The sequence below is a fragment of the Lutzomyia longipalpis genome, chromosome 4 (genome assembly GCF_024334085.1).
Source record: "Lutzomyia longipalpis isolate SR_M1_2022 chromosome 4, ASM2433408v1".
NCBI lineage: Eukaryota > Metazoa > Arthropoda > Insecta > Diptera > Psychodidae > Lutzomyia > Lutzomyia longipalpis.
This window is the reverse complement of record NC_074710.1, coordinates 3,530,105-3,551,429: the sequence shown is the minus strand read 5'-3', so window position 1 is coordinate 3,551,429 and position 21,325 is coordinate 3,530,105. Positions and strand designations below refer to the sequence as shown.

Genomic DNA, 21,325 nt, shown 5'->3' with positions numbered 1-21,325 from the left:
ACTTGTTTATTTATTTTTCCAAACAAATCGCGTGTACGGCTTGTACATTTATAAATTAGTTTTCAACAATTTCCAACATGTTTGTCCTTTCGGAATTGAAGGATACAGTACGAATAGCTCCGGAGCTATTTAATTTGAAGCTCCCAGAAGCAATCAAGGATGAAATAAACAGGAAACTAGCCAACAAAGTAAGTCTCTTTTGGTCTTCAAAGTGATTACAACATCGAGACAGAAAACATTAATTCCTTATTTATTTGTAGGTCCTTTACAACGTAGGTCTCTGCATAGCTTTGCAGAATATTGTTTCGTTGGGGGATTCAATTATCCTCCCTGGGGATGGGGCATCGCACACCGAAGTCATCTTCCGGTATATAGTCTTCCGTCCAATTATTGGGGAAGTCATCACGGGGAAGATTCGTAGCTGTAGCCGCGAAGGGGTGCATATTACTCTGGGATTCTTCGATGACATCCTCATCCCACCAGCTGTTCTGCAGCATCCATCGCGCTTTGAGGAGACAGAACAGGCGTGGGTGTGGGAGTACCCCCTCGAGGATGGTGGGAAGCATGATCTCTTCATGGATATTGGCGAGAATATCAAGTTCCGCGTGACAGGAGAGAATTTCGAGGAAGCATCCCCAGTGGGTGGGCAGACGGCGGAGAAGAACAATCTCCCAAGTATGTCATCCTCATCAACAGGAGACGTCAGTAAGACGCCGTACAAAATCTTTGGAGCCATCAATGAATCCGGATTGGGTCTTCTCTCATGGTGGGCACACGACAATGCAAACGCTGAGGACGACGAAGGTGATGAGGAATCGCAGGACAATGAAAATACATGATCATCATTATTATCATGTTTTATTTACATTATTTTTAATTATATTGCTACAATTATATTTAATTTTTTAAACATACTTTTGGGACTTTTACTTTCGCGAAAAAAAATCTTCCCACACAATTGACGAACAACATAATTCCAAATCGCGTGCTGTTATTTATTGCACTCAGAAAGATTCAGGAATTAATTTGAAAAAAAAAATACAGTGATGGTCAAAAAAATATTCCCTTCTATAATAATTATTTTGGATTGGTACAGTGATGGTCAAGCGAAATAGTATTGTCCTCTTGAATATTTAGAGATTTTTTTTTTTGAGAATATTGTCAATTGAATTATTGATTTATTTTTTTATGTTTTTCTTCTTTTCAGTCAACTAAATTTAGGAGGTTTTATTGACTTTTTGAATAACTCTAAAAAAAAAACTTCTGTCCATTTTATAGCTTAAAAAATTAACGCTTAAAAAGAATAGTCTAGGTTAGAATTTGCAAGAAATTATCTGATTTATTAAATTCGTATTTTAGCAGTTCAAACTGTTTTTTTTTTTGCATTAAGATTGATTAGTAAAATGCAGATTATGTCTGTTTTCACGGGAAAAAAATGGAATAACCTGAAAATCCTTGAAAATTATAACTTAACATCAATACGAAATAAATTTTGTGGCCAGTAACCTACGTTTCATAGCAAAAAGAAACGTTAAAAAATGCAAATGTTGTAAGAATCAAAAATTTCCAAAGCTACTGAAGGCAATAATTTAAAATATAACGTCAGAGTATTATTCAAAATGTTCTTTTTCACCTTTGGCAGTAAAAGTTTTTGATACTTTTGGTATTTTTTGTATTTTTGTAAAATTTTTAAACTTTTGAGGTTATGAGACAAGTTTTATTTTTATTAGGGACACTCAGAAGTGGTAAAACGAATTTCACTTTTACACCTGAATAAACAAAAGAGTCATAATAATTTTTCCATGTTACTATAAAAGAAAATTCTCCCCATCTGCTAATATCGATGTAACATAACCTCAATTAAAATTTTTGTTAAAAATAATTAATGATTAAAAAAACGCATTTTATGAAGTTAAAAATAACATAAAGATTCCATATTTGATTCCAAAGCTTATAGTGATAACCTATGAGCTTCATAAAGTTCCTTTAACACTTGGAGGACCGAAGTTTCTAACCTTAAAATTTTGACCTTCATTTTCTTTCAAAAGAGAATATTTTTTCAAGTTTTCTTTCGAAGATATTGTAGTAATGAAACTCTCCTCACGAAATATTAAATAGATTTTAATTCTGTGGCGATTAAAAAAGTCGATTTGGCCACTTTAGTCAGCAAAATACTCCAAGGATTAATTTTTTTATTATCACTATTTTGATTAATTTTCTAAAAGGGAAGTTTTTTTGACCACAACTGTGAAAAGAATTAGTTTAATTCTGTTTTTTTTTTCCGAGTGCATTTTCAACAAAATACTTTTTTTTTACAATATTTACAAAATATTCTCTTCAATAAATATTTTGACATTTTTTGCAAAAATTTTTCATTTAAAAAAATCTGTTTTCCTCTATAATACTGAATATTAGACACGAAAAAAATTTCTTCTCTCTCCCGCGGTTTAATTTTTATTCCACTTTCAGTCTTTGAGAAGAAATATGGAAACACAGATGAGGCTGGGAAAAAGGAAAATGAATTTTATAATTATGTTTATTTTTTAATTTGATTTTTTTCTTTTATTTTTTAATTAATTTTTCCTTACAAACTAAGCACATTCCGATCTATTGTTCCGACTTTTCTCCTACAAAAATGTTTTACTCTACTAAAGCCTAGCAAGAGCATTTGTCTCTGCGAATTTTCTTTCATTTTAATAATAAATTTTGCAGGATTTTTGCACAATTCTTCGCGTGATTTTCCACTCTCTTGTAGGTTTTTGTTCTATTTCTCTCTTTTTTTTTGCTAGTCATGGGCAGGTGCTCAAAGTGATAAATGTACAAATATTATCATTTCACTTTTTACTTCTCTTAACTCCCTCACAACAAATATTTTCCATGTAAGCCAATATTTTCTTTTATTTTCCCTTTAAATAATTACACAGCAAAGAGACTTTTCTCATTTTGTACAATTTCCTTTTTTCTTTCTTTCTACATTGTTTTCGCCATTACTTTTGTGTCTTTACGTGGTGAAGTTGAGCTCAAAAGTGGGTGGTTATTTGAGAGGATTGTTGAGTGCTAAAGAAGAAAGGATTGGTGCCTTGAAAATTGACTAAAGTTCTTTTTTTAATTCACATTTATTCACACGTTGGAGGGGAAATATTAGTACATTAATTTGCTTTTTTTCTACAATGTGATCTTCATTTTTTTTCTAAGGAGTGGTTTGAAGAAGATTCTCCACTAAGGATGGACAGGATAGGCTATTTTTTGCTTTATCTTAATTCAGTTGAAATTTATTATATTTTTGTGTGGAAATTGAAGCTGTTAAAACATTAATTGAGGCAGTCTTCTTAATATGATTATTTCTACAGCTAAAGCTCGCAATATTGCACGCAATCTCAAATAGAATAATTGTATTCCTTTAAAAGTCTTTAAAAATATCCTTTTTTTCTTTTTCAATGGTTGAGTTAAATTTAAAAAAAAATGACTCAGCCAAGCAAAAATTGTGTAATCGATCGATATTTGAACGAAAATTGTGTGATTGACCAATGATTGAGCATAAATTGACCAAACAATTTGTAAAAAAAATGAAGATCAATATTTGGTCAATATTTGATCAATTCGTGATTGAAAATTGATTGAAATAAAATTGACTTAATATGAATCAGTTTGGATTGGATGCAAATAAAGGTCCACATAGAGGATCAATTATTGAGCAATTAGATTTGACCTGAGATTGGTCAATCCACTGTCAAAAAAATAATCAATTGATTGGGACATTTGATCTGACTCATTTGATTTCTCCATGTTTGATCAATTATTGATCAGTCTAATTGACTCAATAAATTTTTTATTCCAACTTTACCTTGAGGTCTTTCGGTTTTTAGACACATGAAGAACCGCTGAAATGACTCAATATAATTGAGCATTTATTGGCTCAATCAATTGTTTATCAATCTCTAATCATTCCAGAAATATTGCCAATATTATTAAATTTTATTTTATAAAATTCTGAAATGAAAAATTTAAAACGATATGAGGGGCTTAATAAAATCCAATTTTACTTGCAAATTTTCCGAAATTTTCCTTCCTAAAACTTTCCAAATACATCTTTATAATTTGCCTCGTTATCGTAGCCATTTAATTGGAAACTAAACTTGTTAAACTCTCCGACAATCTACGTGCATCCTTGAGAGCTTTTGCTATAGAACATTCTATATAAATTAATTTGGACTTTTCCTCATTTTCTTATACACAACAAATATTTGCAAAGGTCAACTACTAAACTCTCCTGATTATTTGATATTCCTAAATGTGGTTTAGTTTGTGTTTATAAAATGAAATTTTCTCACAAGAGGACTTTCTCTAAAATTCTATTTTACTTTTACTTTTGAGTTTTCTAATGGAAAATGTTTAAATACTACAAAACTCTGCCTACATCCTATAGCTCTCCTCTCTTTTACATTGTCTTCGAACTCCCGAAAGTTTTTTTTTTATTATTTATCCTCCATTTTTGAAATAATCGTTAGCGCGCGCGTTCACTTAACTTTAATGTTTTTTTTTGTCTAAATCTTAAATTAAAGTTCTATTTTATACAAATTTTACCTATAAGAATTCACCTAAAAATTTTACAAATTAATATCAATTTACTCTATAATGAGACAACGAGGTAGGTGCTCACGGAGGTACTCAAAGAGCTCCTGTGAGGCTCCTGGGCAATTTGTGAGCTCCAATTCCTGCAAATGTCGCAATTGGATGAGACTCGAGAGTCCACTTGAGGTTAACAGAGGGCAACCTGAGGGGAAAATTTACATGAAAATACATTTCGACGTGCCCGAAGATTATGAACCATATTCCTATCTTTTAACACAGAAGTATGGTTCATAATCTTCGGGAGCGTCGATTTAAATATTTTTATTTTGTAAGAAAAAATATTCTAAAGGAGTTTATTCATTTTTTATGGGAATAAAACCGTATTTGCGGAAGCAATTAGGACATAATTTTTGTTGAGGATAAAAATCTAAGAGAAACTTACAAGGAAACTTTTTATTTTTCACTGAGAAATCGCTGAGTTAGGCTAAAGTGAAAATTTGGCCAAAAATGTAAACAATGACGTCATAATTCTGATTTTTTGCCATTTTCAATGCATAAAACAATCATTCATGCATTCTACGGCTTCGAAGATGATTTTTGACGACTATCATACTTTAGCATCAAGTGCTTAGAGCTTGTGATAACTCTCTTTATGATTCATGCTTGAAAAGAGACAAAAATCTCAATTGTGACGTCATTTTTTTTTAGTCAATCTCAATGGAGAATACGAAATTTCTTTGATAGTTTTTAATTTTTTTTATACTGTACGCACAAGAAATATACAAATCACGATTTTTCCTCGAATCAGGGACTTTACAATACAAGAACGAATAAATTCCTTTTCTGAGACATTATATTGAATGGAAGTGATTTTTCGACGTGTGGCGACAATATGATTTTCCGGGTTTTTCGTCGGTTAAATGGGGGTTTTCTCACCCAAAAAAAAACTCACGTTTTCCAGAGCTTTCGGCTCTGTTCGGAGCCTCCGTCAGTAGGTACAGAAAAAAGGAACTTATTCAATATTTTCAAACATTTTCTACAAAAACATGACAATTTTCCACTCACTTCATCGTGGGGAAAAAAGCGTGAATTTTTATGGGTGAGAAAATCCCCATTTAACCAACAAAAATCCCGGAAAATCATTATTATATTAAATGTTTTAAATGTATTTTAAAAGAATTCGAAATTGAGAAAAAAAATGTTAAATCGTCTCTCGATGTCTCCACAAATAAAGGTTTTAATTTAAACTATGCAAACCCCTTTGTAAATCTTACCAGCTAACGAGAGAACTTGAAGGTTTCGCATTGAGCAGAGGTGCTGCAATCCAAAGTCCCTGACTTGCGAACACCAACGTAAGAAGAGTGCTGAGAGGGAGAGCATTGTGGAAATGTAGCCAACCCCAATGTCAGTTATATGAACGCATCTGAAAGGAAAATTTTATTCTATTTTTAGTAAAAAAAATTAATAAAATTTATTCACATTTTATCTAATATCAAGTTCAAAGTTTAATTTGAATAAATATTCAATCGTGTTTGTAGTAATCTAATTTTAAATTCTTCTTCAGTATTCATCCTCTGGTCAGACCATCAATGACCCCATTGGGCATGAAAAGTTAAATAGAACTTTCATTGAGGTGAATTTGCTTCCATTTCAAGCATCATGTCCTTTCTCTGTGCTCATTTTTTTTTTGCAAAAAATAAAATCCCTCAAATGGAACTGAATAAAACACGTGCCAAGAATTCTGCGAGGCAGCAGCACAAAAAAAGGCGTCAGAATGGTAAAAAGGTCATCATCCACTTTAGCAAATAGGTCATTCTCCATGCTGGTGCGATTCGCTATGTTTGTGGGTAGTACGGTGGAAAAATCATCCCCCGTAGAATAAAATCAATGAGAATTATGGAAAAGTTGTGGTTTACATTCTTTTCTCATTTTCACACTTCCACAAATCTCCTTTTTTGGGGGGGTCAGAGGTCGCCTGGAACTTTTGTAAATCGATTCACTTATCGCTTGTAGAAGCATATAACCCAAAACGTCCACAAATCCAATTATTGAGTACACAATTCCCCCCGACAGGATGCTCTTGAGACACGAAACTAGCTATATCGAAAGGGTTAAAAGGAAATACATAACCCACAACCACTCATCTCGCTATATCTCATATTTCCGCTTTTTTGGGAGACGCGGAAATCAATTGAATGGGTGGTATGTGGTTGTACGTACAGCATACCCATCAAATTCTTTGAAACTTTGCTTCTAATGCTCTTTGGGGGAGTTTCTGTTTTGGAGTCTTTTGGATGATTAGATATTCGGTTAAATTCTGAAATATGTACGCCGTTCGTTTTAATTAAAATTAATAGAATATTACCGGAAGGATTATTTCTCAAACAGGCGAGTATTTCTGAGAATTTCAGCGTCTTAGTTCAGGTTCAATGGGAGATATTTTAAATCTATGTTTATCTAAGACACAAATCAGAGATTATGTATTTTTTCTTAGGTTTATTTGGTAGATAAATTTTTCGATTTAATAACAGCTCTCATTTTACAAAGGTTTCAAATGCAACAAATAATTTTTAATATTGGAGGAAATGATAAAAATCATATATTTTTAAAAGTTTTCTCTGTTAAAAGAGTAATACATCAAATTTTCTATGTTTATCGTAGATCCATTTTGGCAAATTTTAATTTAGCGAAATTCTTTAAAAACATATTTCTAGGAATTAAATAAAAAGAGTAATTGATTAAATATATAAAAAAACATTCCATTGTTTTCTTTTATAAAGAATATTTTATCATATTAAGAATTTGCTATATTTTATCATAGACACACGACAGTTCTTTTTTAGCTGTGATTCTTTTTCAGAAAATTAGTTCATTTTAATTTTGAATTTAAATAAAACTTAAGTCATTACGACGTAATGTCTAAACAGGAAATATATTAAAAGGGGCTTTTTTAAATAATAAACATAGAAAAAATAGAAGATCGTGGCTTATGAAAATTGCCTGATTGTGATTTGTTTAATAAATTACTGGCTAACGACTTAAAAATCGGAGTACGAAGTATTCTAAAAGCCACTAATCCTTAAATTTAAAATTTAGACATTAGTTTCCCAAAACGCTTTAATTACATGAAAATTTCGATGTTTTCACAAAGGCAGAATTTTCCCTTAAACTTTAATTTTTCTGAATAAATTCTTGTAGTTTTTACAAAATAAATTCCACTCAATTATACGATAAATTGAGAATATCCTGTGAAGTATTCAACGATTATATTTTCCATAAATGATCCCGCTGGATTTTCTATTAATTACACGGTGGGCAGGAAATTGTACTACCTCCATGAATTTTTCATGGAATTCATTGCAAAAATATACGCTAAATTAACTTAATTATCCCTTTAAGTTGAATCGCATGATTTGCTGTACGCGGAAGCGGGTTTCGATGAATTTTCTATGGCATTTCAATCACTCCTCCGTCCTATCCTGCGGTATGAAAAGGAATTGCTTTTCATTTAACATTGAAAATGTCATGACAAAAGCTCCCTGCATTTTCCCCTTTATTTTATCTCTGAATTTCACAATTCTGAATGACGGATATTTTAGCCGCGTGTGTTCAGTCATTTCACCATTTAATTCTGATTGATTTGTACGGGTTATTTCGAAATTAATTAATAAAATTTAACCAGAAATGTTTTTTTTTTTATTGGGAATACATATTGTGAATTATTTTCATTGTATGAAATTAAAAAAAAAAGAGTTTATTCAGTTTTTGATAGTAACAAAAAAATGATAGGTAATAATTTTATTTTAATTAAAGTCAAATAAATTCGGTTAAAGGTAGATTTCTAGAACTTCTTTTGCGACATTTCAAGAACTTTGATTAAAAATTGATTTTCCAAAACAATTTTGAACTCCTGAATAATCCTATTGTACAAAACGAAGACCTTTCTTCGACTCTTTATAATCATTTAATTAATAATTTTATGTAAAATTAGCTAAAATATCGATTTATGTAGAGCAGCAAGACCACAAACCACCACAACCAAAGACAAAATCATATTTATTGAAGCATTAATTAAAATTGCATAAATGATCATTAATTTTACAAACCTATCGAGCGTGAGTTCCTCGAGTTGATTTAAATCACATGCAATGTACTCTAAGGATGAATCCGTAATCCTTGGGCACCACGACAGGTCCAGAGCACGTAACTTTTGCAGATTTTCCGCTATCAGCTCAACACCGTCATCCGTGACTTTGCTGCATCCCGAAAGCGATAGTACCGTCAGGTGTGGCAGGGAGTGGACTGCAGAAGAGGTGGAAAAAGACAAGAATGGAGTGATAAATTCAATTTTGCATGGCAAAAGGTATATGGCGCATAACTCAATTTGTAGCACAATTTACACAGCCAATTCTCGTGGTGAAAGAATTAAATTAACCATCTTCATGCGAGAGCTTTTCTCTGCGCCCAAGGATATTAATAATTTTTGCAGTGGAGGCGCCTGGTGGAAGCTCTCTCTCATAGTAATTTTGTTTAATTTCCTTCCTTTCAATGCAATTTGTGGATGATTAACTGTACTATATTGGTTGATATTGCCCCATAGACCTACTTTACAATAAATTTAATGCAATTTCATCACTCTATTAGCACAATTCTCTCCTATTGTTTACATTGAGAAAATTGCATTTTCTCTCATACGGCGATGCCAAAAGTTTTCGAACTTCTTTTGCCAAAATATTTCTCATCTCAACATCTTCATTTTTGCACATTTATTTACACAATTTGAGTCCAAACACATACAGATATATTTTTTATCGTTTGATGAAATAAAAAGTAATTTTTGCGGTAAAAATATCCCTCAACTTGGCACTGAAAATATGATCAAAGAAGAAAGTCGCGAACATCCTTCGTTGCACTCAATGCAAATATTTCACACAGATTTCTCGCTTCAACACCTTTTATTGTGAAAGCAAATGGAAGTGCATCAGTGGAGGAAACTTATGAGTTTTCTCTTTGAATCATTTCCTTTTGCCAGATACTGCGAATGCATTAAGAGTCACACAAATTCAAATTCATCTTTTCAATGCATCAATGACTCTATTGAAGATTATAAATTGCCTCAGTTGCACTTTAAGGGGGAAAATATGCAGTTTTTATTGATTTATTGTGAGATAAACTAATATTCGAGGGAATATATGTATATAGTGTAATTTTATTGAATTTATTCATGATGTTTTCCCTATTTTCTCCCAATTTTCATTCATCTTTTCTCCGTGAAAATTTATTTAAAATGCTATAAAAAAAGGTTTTTATGTATAAAATCTCAAAATAAATTGTTGAGTGAATGTTTAATCCTTTAGCTCCTATTTTCATGATTTAATTGAAATAATTAATTTAATTGAGAATAAATATTCAATATTTCCGAGATTTTACCTATGTTAACGATGCCATGGTTTGTAAGCTCCCAACAAGACTGCAATCTCAATATACTTAGGCTGTGGCTTTGCTTTGGTGAAAAGTACCCCAGGGCGGCGTCTGTGACATGATAAGCCTACAAAGAGGGTGAATGTAGTGATGGTCAGTACATGGAACGTATAAATATTGACTATTCTATATGGTGTCCTGGTGTGAAAGAACGTTGATTGATTTTGGTGCGCTTGGGTGGGTAGAAAATTTACCTGCAGAGAAAATTCATAGAGCGATGGAAGCAACTGTGCCACTGCACCCACCGCCTCGTCGGCAATATTGATGCAGTCTGCCAGCGAGAGGGAAACTATCCGGGGTGTGAGGCACGCCCAGAGTCCTGCTTCGGTGACCTCATTGCAACCGGCCAGCTCCAGTTCAAAGAGACTCTGGAAAGAGGAATATTTTGTGAGTGCATTTTGCATTTTAGGCGCAATTTATCGTTTTACTTTCTATCTTTGTGATTTATAATAGGTAGTACTATGAAAAGAGAGATGGGTTTCCATTTAATTTCCACAGGATTCACGAACGGTTGAGACTTTATCCCTTTATGCATGATTTAACTCTTTGAAGTTTTTCTGAGAGAGCATTTTAATCATAAAATATTCCCATATAGTGATGAAAATTACAAGTGATGGTGATAGAGAGAATCGTTAAATGAACGTTGAAAATACTAATATTATAGTAGTTGAATTTTTAAATAAATGTCAAACTAAATGTCAGTCTTGTTGTCATTAGAATGACAGAACTGTTCCCTTCTCATTTTCCATCAATTATTTCAATTAAGCAAAATTAACAATGCCATAAATTCTAGATAGAATTAGTCGAATTGAATACAAGAATTTTTCTGTTTAAACCGTCAAAACTTATTAAACTTGACGTCTTTTATGTCAGTTCTTTTACAAAACTTTCCTCCATATTGAAAAGTTTAAAATATTCCTTGTCACGTTGACAAAACACGAAATATCAATTTATTAGTCTGCTGATAAAGTTCAAGACTGCCTTTTTCTTGTATTTTGTTTCTTCTAAAATGTTACATAAAAAAATTGTTGGGCGCCCAAAAGTTTGCTTATAATTGCTTTAAAATTGACAAACATCGCCCACGTTTTCCATTAACGACTTTTATTGGTAAACGAGGTAAATTGTCGCTTCGCTCCAATTTACCTCGCCCCGCTTCGCGGGGATTTGTTGCGCTTCGCGCAAATTTTAGAGAAAAAAAATTATGATGGTTTATAAGTATAGATTTGGGCCACTTATCAAACCCAAAAGAAAAATTTGCAAAGAGAAGAAATCATTTTCATACAACATTTCGGGCGCCAAATTCAAAAATTCGCAAAAAAACACATGACTTTTATATGGGGGCTACCTGAAGGGAGGTTTTGGGGGGAAAATGGATACGGCCACTCGAAAGCGCCTGATATAAGGAACGTCTGTACCAAATTTCATCGCGATCGGTCAAACGGTGTAGATTTGTATAGCTGTACAGACACGAAGATTACCAACAAACAGACCTTTCTTTATTATATAGATAGATGGAGAGCTCTCATCAAACCCAAAAGAAAAAATTTGCAAAGAGAAGAAATCATTTTCATACAATATTTCTGGCGCCAAATTCAAAAATTCGCAAAAACTGCATGAGAGTTATATGGGGGCTACCTGAAGGGGGGCTTTGGGGGGAAAATGGATACGGCCACTCGAAAGCGCCTGATATAAGGAACGTCTGTACCAAATTTCATCGCGATCGGTCAAACGGTGTAGATTTGTATAGCTGTACAGACACGAAGATTACCAACAAACAGACCTTTCTTTATTATATAGAAGATTTCCAAAATCTATAAAACTGATTTTTTTAAATCCAACCAACATGTCCATTTTTTAAAGTTTGAATGACGAAAACCCTTGCGAAAACCCGAAAATGTCAAAGTCGTCCCGTTTTGCTAAAATTTTCTATTTAAGTCTTAAAGTAAACCCCAAAGGGATCGACAAATTCTATTTGATTTTTATAGAATTCTTTATAAGAAAAATCTATACCAGTTGGACGTTTTAAAGCATACACTGGTCCTTAAAGGTATAACAAATTATTGCATCTTGATGAAAATGATAAAGAATCCTACTGTTAAAGAGCTTTTGAATATTCATTGAAGAGCAATGCCACAAGACATTGCTCTTGAACATTTTCCTTTTTAAATTACTTTTCAATGCAAAAGCACGTGCTGTTGCTCTTGAAAAATCATTTGAATGTTCTTAAACACGCTTTATTAGCGCGTAACCTTACACAGTGGTGGCCTTTCAAAAAGCAATTTCTTTTGGTATTAAAAGATTTAAAAGTCAATTATCAAATTTATTAAATAAAATTTTAACATAAATCCTCACATTTCGAACAATTTCATTAATATAAAAGGTTAAGGCAAAAAATCTATATTTCGCATGTAATTTATTTCCTTGAGCTGTAACATACTTTCGTAGCTTTCGCATAATCCATTTCAACATGCTCTTTTTTTGCTACAAATAACGCGAAAAAATACTTCGAATGCCTTTTTCGCCCCTTTTTGAATACAATGTTATGGTGAAGAAAAAAAATCAATATTCCAACGATATTTTTGTATATTCCGAACAATAGGAATGTTTTTCCTTTCATTTGCTTTTATTGTGTACTTTCACCACCCATCGTTGGTGAAAAACACACACATCTATTTTGGATTTTCTTTCGCATGCGAAGACATGATTGAGATCTCGAGGATTGATAAAAATCAATTTTCTTCACAAAGTCCAAATGCGCGACAAATAAGGCTCTTCGTGGGCGGAAGAATTCTTTAAAAGTGGATTGAATTGTAAAAAAAAACATTCTTGTTTTCACACTCCCCTCGACGAATAACTAGGACTTTCTACATAGAATGAATGAATAAAATTTTATTATGCCCTTTGCAAACTAGTGCTTAAGGCCTTTCCACATAGAGAGCTTTTAAACTTAGAATTTTTTAAAAATTATTTTCACCTATTTATTCTATATGAAAAAGACCTAATTTCCTTCCAAGTATTTTTGTGTTCTATATTTAGTCCTCAAGCTCTCACCTTCTGAGAAATTTCTTTTTCCTCCCTTTGCGGTCGTTTTGGGAAAATGGTGTGAGGTTTTTTGCAAGAAAAAAATTCCATGGGAAAAGGATTCAGAGATTCATCTGATAAGATTTTTTTTCATTTCAGCTTGCTTTAGAATTTTGCATGAATTCAAATTGAAAATTCATTTTCTCCTTCGACTGTACATATGTTGAAGAAGCCACCATTCTTTGGAATCTTCCACAGAGAGCATCAAGAGAGATGGTGGTTGGTTTTATCATTGAAAGAAACCTTCCTTGAATTTTCAATTTAAAATTTTCCGAGAAAGTAAAATAAATCTATTCGTATGAACTTTTCTTTATCAGCAAAGGAAGTTATTTTTTTTATTATATTGCGAGACATTTTATTCATGGAATTTCTCAAAATTGTTATAAAACATATATTTTATCTCCTTGAATGCACAGCTTTGCCATGGTAACCTGTAGGTATGATATCCTAGAGCTTTTAACAGGTAACAACCTGTATAGAGATCTAAATATAATACTTCATGAACAACTTTCAACCACATATCATATTGAGGTCTTACAGAATGTTACGTACAGACAGAAGATACAATGGATAGTCAAGAAGCATAATTGAAGATATATCTGTGTTTGATTTTGATTCTCCTACTATCTGTCTACGCTAATTACAGCTCAACAATTTCACAATTTCTGACATTAAACATTAATATTATTGTCATTTCCAATGAATAAAATTTTTCAAAAATCTCACAAATGGAGCTTTTGATAATAAAATGAGAAGCTTTCAGTATTTTCCAAATTTTCCAATGGGAAATCATCAATCATTCTTATAGTTATTTAAGGATTTCATTTCAATTTTCTCTTCATGCCAACGTGTCAGAACAATTCTTATTTAGTCTTTGAAAATTCAATGCGTTAAGAAAATATTAAACACGAAATATTTGACCTGAAAAAATTAACTAAATTAATGCAAAAGCGTGATGTGCGTGCTGTGTCGTAATAACTGAATTTAGTATTCAATTTTATGCGCTATTCGGCCTAAAACTATATCATAATAGGGCTAATAAATTCTTCATTGAATGTAAAAAAAAAATTTATGTAGAAATACGAATTTTTAAGAGAAAACTAAATATTTTGAAAGAAATGTTGAATTATAAAATTATGAGTTGTATTAGAAGCCGACGTAAAACGTGAATTGTAATTTTTTGGAAAATTTTACTTTTCCCCCGGTCAGCGTCGGAAAATCGGAACTCAGTCCAGAATTAAAGGCACAATTCTGCCAGAGCTTTCGGCACAAATCAGTGCCTTCCTCAGTGGATCTTGTGTATGAATTTGTTGTGCCCCGTTTGTTTGCTCCGCTGGACAAGAGTTTTTCTCAATTTATTGTTACCCTCTCTTTGTTATGCCTTCTGCAATTAATTCATTGACGATGTCCAGGAAATTCATACACAAGATCCACTGAGGAAGGCACTGATTTGTGCCGAAAGCTCTGGCAGAATTGTGCCTTTAATTCTGGACTGAGTTCCGATTTTCCGACGCTGACCGGGGGAAAAGTAAAATTTTCCGCCGCATGACAAATATCGGCGCACGACTCCCAAACTTTTTTGCTATAAAAAAGTTTGGGATGACGTGGCGGAATGAGAGAGTTAAAGAGAACTGTCAAAATTGTTGGGAAAGAATAAAAACGTTGTTTGTGCAAATTTACATTTAATTTTACATTTTATACAGTCCGCTGCTAAAATTGCTTAAGTATTTCCTTGCCACACGTGTGCCATTAATTGTAGAAGTGGCAAACATTCAATCAAAGTGCTCAATACGTGAAAATTCATGCTTATTGTGGCGCAGTGAAATTCCCCACGAGGCCGGAAGAAAAAATTTTTTTTGTTCCTCCAAACCGGAGACATTTATTAACTCTGCGTATATCTGCAGGTGGGATATTTGCTGCCGGACAAAGAGACGACGCTTACTCCCTTAAAGTTGTGGGACCATTACTAACGCTGAGTATATCTGCAGGTGGGATATTTGCTGCCGGACAAAGAGACGACGCTTACTCCCTTAAAGTTGTGGGACCATTACTAACGCTGAGTATATCTGCAGGTGGGATATTTGCTGCCGGACAAAGAGACGACGCTTACTCCCTTAAAGTTGTGGGACCATTACTAACGCTGAGTATATCTGCAGGTGGGATATTTGCTGCCGGACAAAGAGACGACGCTTACTCCCTTAAAGTTGTGGGACCATTACTAACGCTGAGTATATCTGCAGGTGGGATATTTGCTGCCGGACAAAGAGACGACGAAGTTGTGGGACCATTACTAACGCTGAGTATATCTGCAGGTGGGATATTTGCTGCCGGACAAAGAGACGACGCTTACTCCCTTAAAGTTGTGGGACCATTACTAACGCTGAGTATATCTGCAGGTGGGATATTTGCTGCCGGACAAAGAGACGACGCTTACTCCCTTAAAGTTGTGGGACCATTACTAACGCTGAGTATATCTGCAGGTGGGATATTTGCTGCCGGACAAAGAGACGACGCTTACTCCCTTAAAGTTGTGGGACCATTACTAACGCTGAGTATATCTGCAGGTGGGATATTTGCTGCCGGACAAAGAGACGACGCTTACTCCCTTAAAGTTGTGGGACCATTACTAACGCTGAGTATATCTGCAGGTGGGATATTTGCTGCCGGACAAAGAGACGACGCTTACTCCCTTAAAGTTGTGGGACCATTACTAACGCTGAGTATATCTGCAGGTGGGATATTTGCTGCCGGACAAAGAGACGACGCTTACTCCCTTAAAGTTGTGGGACCATTACTAACGCTGAGTATATCTGCAGGTGGGATATTTGCTGCCGGACAAAGAGACGACGCTTACTCCCTTAAAGTTGTGGGACCATTACTAACGCTGAGTATATCTGCAGGTGGGATATTTGCTGCCGGACAAAGAGACGACGCTTACTCCCTTAAAGTTGTGGGACCATTACTAACGCTGAGTATATCTGCAGGTGGGATATTTGCTGCCGGACAAAGAGACGACGCTTACTCCCTTAAAGTTGTGGGACCATTACTAACGCTGAGTATATCTGCAGGTGGGATATTTGCTGCCGGACAAAGAGACGACGCTTACTCCCTTAAAGTTGTGGGACCATTACTAACGCTGAGTATATCTGCAGGTGGGATATTTGCTGCCGGACAAAGAGACGACGCTTACTCCCTTAAAGTTGTGGGACCATTACTAACGCTGAGTATATCTGCAGGTGGGATATTTGCTGCCGGACAAAGAGACGACGCTTACTCCCTTAAAGTTGTGGGACCATTACTAACGCTGAGTATATCTGCAGGTGGGATATTTGCTGCCGGACAAAGAGACGACGCTTACTCCCTTAAAGTTGTGGGACCATTACTAACGCTGAGTATATCTGCAGGTGGGATATTTGCTGCCGGACAAAGAGACGACGCTTACTCCCTTAAAGTTGTGGGACCATTACTAACGCTGAGTATATCTGCAGGTAGGATATTTTCACCCAACATTTTTTTGGACCTTCAAGCCGCTCGAAGCTACAAGCAAGAAGTTTTAGTCGTCGATCCGTGCGAAGTCATACAACGCTTGATTTCATCAATGTGTGCGGAATGGAAGACAGCTTCGTCAGCGACCATGACCATTCAATATGACTTAAGAAGGATCCAACATTATTTGGACCTTCAAGCCACTCGAAGCTACAAGGAAGAAGTTTTTTTGTTTTCAATCCGTGTGAAGTCATACAATCTTTGATTTCATCAATGTGTGCGGAATGGAAGACAGCTTCGTTAGCGACTATGGCAATTCATTATGATTTAAGAAAGATATATCAAGACAGGATAAATGAGGTGGACACCGCTCTTGAGGAATTCGTCAAAAATCCTATGTTGTTGAGGAGACAGGAAGCGATAATCGAGTTAGAGACGCATAGAGAAATCATCAAACATCTCGAAGCAATGTTCAAAGAAGTTCAAGCAAGTATTATAAAGGGGACAAAAACTCTAGATATGAAGCAAAAGGAACAACTAGAACTATTCAACTTCGGCACAAAATGCATAACTCGCTGCTCAAAAATCGCCAACCTACTCATCACGGCATACAGACAGGAGAAGATGCTTCCACCCAGACCAGGAGAAATCTCAAAGGTACAACTGACCACAACAAGGAATCAGCACCTAGAAGAACAAAGACTCCATAGGCAGGGAAATCAAAATGGATCATTAGAAAAGACATCTGCAGTTCCGCAAGTTTCTGATCTGGAACCGGCGAAAATTCTGAAGTTTACGAGATCCGAAGAGAAATGGCAATCATCCAGAAATCTCTGTGTGGTAAATTACAGCGAAAATCCTCACCTCACAAAGGTACAAGGGCTACAACCCCCTCAAGTTGATATATCTAAATTCAATGTTTCAATTGATCTTTTCGTGAATTCATCTGTGCAAACAGCAGATGATGCCCTGAATCAATACACGCAACTTGAACCACAAGTGACAACTCTCGCAGGTTCAAGACCGTCAAGTGGGGCAAGGGCCAATGTCCTATTCACAACGGCAACAGTGGATATCCCTGACAAATTCAACAGCAACAGGAAGTGCAGGATCATTCTGGACCCAGGATCACAAGTAAAATTTACGAGTGCCAACCTGAGCCAGCAATTGAAACCGAAATGCCAAACCACAAATTTTACTGTTGATGGGATCAATAAAAATTCTCAAAATCGCAACAAGGAGTCACAAAGGACGATTCTCAATGAGGAAAACGAGGCACAACCAGCCCAAGATGTATTATGCTCAGTCATGCAAATGATCACAAAGGATCAATCAAACTGGCGAGTAAATAAATTTAAAGTCCACACTCCGGGACAGTACAAATTAACTGAACCAAAGTGGCAAATCCATCTGAAAGATGACATGCTCATAGGGGGAGCAACGATTCAGAATTGGGTCGGAGAGAAGAAGTACGAAATCAGAAACGTCAAAATCATAGGACATAACGGTTTTCTTGGATCGGCGAAAGTCAACATTTCTTCCAAATTTCTCTCCCCAAAATTCACAGCATACAATTTTATCTGTTGGTATTCCCTCAATACGACAATCAAAGGGTTAATGACATTGAAGGGAATCTTACCAGCAAACCCTTTCAATCCAGGCATCAATGCAGAATTGTCTAAAGTGATGACAATTGCCTTCTATGCCGAGAACTGCCATGTTTGGACGGAAGCTGATGGAAATCTCAGTCAAGCAGACAACTCTAAGCCAAACCAGGAAGGATTAATTTGCCAGATGAACGAGGAACCACAAACTTCACAACGGAAGCATAGTTTCAAACGGCAACATCAGGCAAATTTAGTCTTGCAAAGGAGAACCGTCAAACAACAAGCAGAAAATCGTCTTGAGGATTCATTGGAAGAGATCAACCGAGGAACACCAATGATCACGACAATGGTAGGAGATCTGAGTAACACACAATCGTTGGAAGCGAAGGACAACCCCTGAGACTGAGTCGAAGATCCGTTGGAACGCATGAGGAATCTCAAGTGAAACACCACAAGTTCCCTCAAGGAGAATTCACAAAGCTCATCATACAGGAAGATCACATCAAATCGCTTTAAGTTGCTCACAATTCATTTTATGCATATTGGAATTATCCTATAGTGTTTGTGAAGACGTAAAAGGTGTAGGCAAATCAAACCAACAATTAATTACCCATAAGAAGACCAAGACATGTATCACGGAAGGGTTGATGGGGGAGCGATCTACTGCAAGGTCAGTTTGTTGGGTCGACGGAAACTCTAGAGGGTACGGTCGCGCACCCTATTCCGAAGATACTCGTATGGGGTTAAAGGGAATTTATTGGAAAAAAAAATCGTAAGTCTTCTTTGCATTTAAAATTTATTAAGTAAAATTTCTTTGGTGAAGGTAAATCTTAATCAGAAAGGGTCTTGAATTTTGAATTATGGGAAAAATCAATAAGGGTATAATTATTATTTATCTTATAATTATTTTATATAAAAAACTAAATTTAAATAATTTTAAAAAATATTTGAAGAAAAAAATGTAAACTTCGATCCCTTCACGTGTGGCAATGAAGGGGGAGAAATGTTCACGCCGCATGACAAATATCGGCGCACGACTCCCAAACTTTTTTGCTATAAAAAAGTTTGGGATGACGTGGCGGAATGAGAGAGTTAAAGAGAACTGTCAAAATTGTTGGGAAAGAATAAAAACGTTGTTTGTGCAAATTTACATTTAATTTTACATTTTATACAGTCCGCTGCTAAAATTGCTTAAGTATTTCCTTGCCACACGTGTGCCATTAATTGTAGAAGTGGCAAACATTCAATCAAAGTGCTCAATACGTGAAAATTCATGCTTATTGTGGCGCAGTGAAATTCCCCACGAGGCCGGAAGAAAAAATTTTTTTTGTTCCTCCAAACCGGAGACATTTATTAACTCTGCGTATATCTGCAGGTGGGATATTTGCTGCCGGACAAAGAGACGACGCTTACTCCCTTAAAGTTGTGGGACCATTACTAACGCTGAGTATATCTGCAGGTGGGATATTTGCTGCCGGACAAAGAGACGACGCTTACTCCCTTAAAGTTGTGGGACCATTACTAACGCTGAGTATATCTGCAGGTGGGATATTTGCTGCCGGACAAAGAGACGACGCTTACTCCCTTAAAGTTGTGGGACCATTACTAACGCTGAGTATATCTGCAGGTGGGATATTTGCTGCCGGACAAAGAGACGACGCTTACTCCCTTAAAGTTGTGGGACCATTACTAACGCTGAGTATATCTGCAGGTGGGATATTTGCTGCCGGACAAAGAGACGACGCTTACTCCCTTAAAGTTGTGGGACCATTACTAACGCTGAGTATATCTGCAGGTGGGATATTTGCTGCCGGACAAAGAGACGACGCTTACTCCCTTAAAGTTGTGGGACCATTACTAACGCTGAGTATATCTGCAGGTGGGATATTTGCTGCCGGACAAAGAGACGACGCTTACTCCCTTAAAGTTGTGGGACCATTACTAACGCTGAGTATATCTGCAGGTGGGATATTTGCTGCCGGACAAAGAGACGACGCTTACTCCCTTAAAGTTGTGGGACCATTACTAACGCTGAGTATATCTGCAGGTGGGATATTTGCTGCCGGACAAAGAGACGACGCTTACTCCCTTAAAGTTGTGGGACCATTACTAACGCTGAGTATATCTGCAGGTAGGATATTTTCACCCAACAGATGTCCAGGAAATTCATACACAAGATCCACTGAGGAAGGCACTGATTTGTGCCGAAAGCTCTGGCAGAATTGTGCCTTTAATTCTGGACTGAGTTCCGATTTTCCGACGCTGACCGGGGGAAAAGTAAAATTTTCCAAAAAATTACAATTATAAAATTATTTCGAAAGTCGATTGTTTGCAAAACAATAAATATTAAATGTTTTTGCTAAAATATTACGTAGAACAGTTTATTTACAAACTTTTGCTGCTTTTGATAAACTTGTATAAAACATTTCATTCACCTTTTATGATATTGTAAAGTAAATCGTATAAATATGCGGCAATTGTTAGGAGCTCCATAAAATAGACAACTGAATATTTGCTACATTACAACGCAGGTATTGTGGTACATAGTTAAACTAACCACAGCAATAACGGATTTTATATTTCTTTGACTCCTCTGATGCTATTTTAATAGAATCAAAAATTGAATTGAATTAATTTTCATCTAAATGATCGAGAATTTAATAACAGAATAGAGAACAATTTGCTGAGAAAATAAATAATAATTTGCTCAAGGAATTATTATAAATCTTAATATTTGATTGATATAATAATAATTTGCTAAATAGATGAGAATTTGCTGATAGAGTAATAAAGATTTTGCTTACTTAAAATACTGAGAAATCTCTCATAAAACAACTTAAAATTTTCTCTTAAATTAAATAAAATCTTTCTGATTGAATAAATAAAAAAAATGATCCATCGACAAATCTGACAGCAATACATCAAAGTCTCCAAGCTGATAGAATGAATAATAAAAGAAATATATTGATAATATTTAGATTTAAATCTCTATCTCTATATCTCGAGAAAATCTCATGTCAATACAATTACACAGATATTATCCTTGCGAATGAAGAATTTCCTGGGAAAAGCGTATCCTTGTTATAGAAGAAAATTGT

General features: G+C 35.0%; 3 protein-coding genes across 3 annotated transcripts in view; 1 reads left to right on the top strand and 2 right to left on the bottom strand.

Annotated features, from left to right (window-relative positions):
* LOC129795731 (40S ribosomal protein S10b-like) overlaps positions 1 to 21,325 on the bottom strand; it is a 575,051-nt gene that overhangs the window by 436,888 nt on the left and 116,838 nt on the right. The window lies entirely within an intron of this gene.
* On the top strand, positions 6 to 914 carry LOC129795696 (DNA-directed RNA polymerase III subunit RPC8). Its single transcript, XM_055837165.1, has 2 exons — positions 6 to 188; positions 261 to 914. Exons 1-2 carry the CDS (start codon positions 78 to 80, stop codon positions 837 to 839), a joined length of 690 nt encoding a protein of 229 aa, XP_055693140.1. The 5' UTR covers positions 6 to 77; the 3' UTR covers positions 840 to 914.
* The window catches only part of LOC129795573 (F-box/LRR-repeat protein 16), a 28,620-nt gene continuing 8,134 nt past the window's right edge, over positions 840 to 21,325 (bottom strand). Inside the window, exons 3-7 of the mRNA XM_055836974.1 lie at positions 10,248 to 10,421; positions 10,003 to 10,120; positions 8,679 to 8,874; positions 5,847 to 5,995; positions 840 to 4,774 (exon numbers count right to left, since the gene is read on the bottom strand). Coding sequence (XP_055692949.1) covers positions 4,626 to 4,774; positions 5,847 to 5,995; positions 8,679 to 8,874; positions 10,003 to 10,120; positions 10,248 to 10,421 — 786 coding nt within the window. The 3' untranslated portion in view covers positions 840 to 4,625. The remainder of the gene's footprint in view (positions 4,775 to 5,846; positions 5,996 to 8,678; positions 8,875 to 10,002; positions 10,121 to 10,247; positions 10,422 to 21,325) is intronic.

What these genes read in the sequence shown, in the direction of transcription:
- LOC129795696 (XM_055837165.1), top strand. Translation starts at nt 78, where the DNA reads ATGTTTGTCCTTTCGGAATTGAAGGATACAGTACGAATAGCTCCGGAG. An exon ending in ACAGGAAACTAGCCAACAAA is followed by an intron (nt 189 to 260) that starts GTAAGTCTCTTT and finishes ATTTATTTGTAG; the next exon opens with GTCCTTTACAACGTAGGTCT.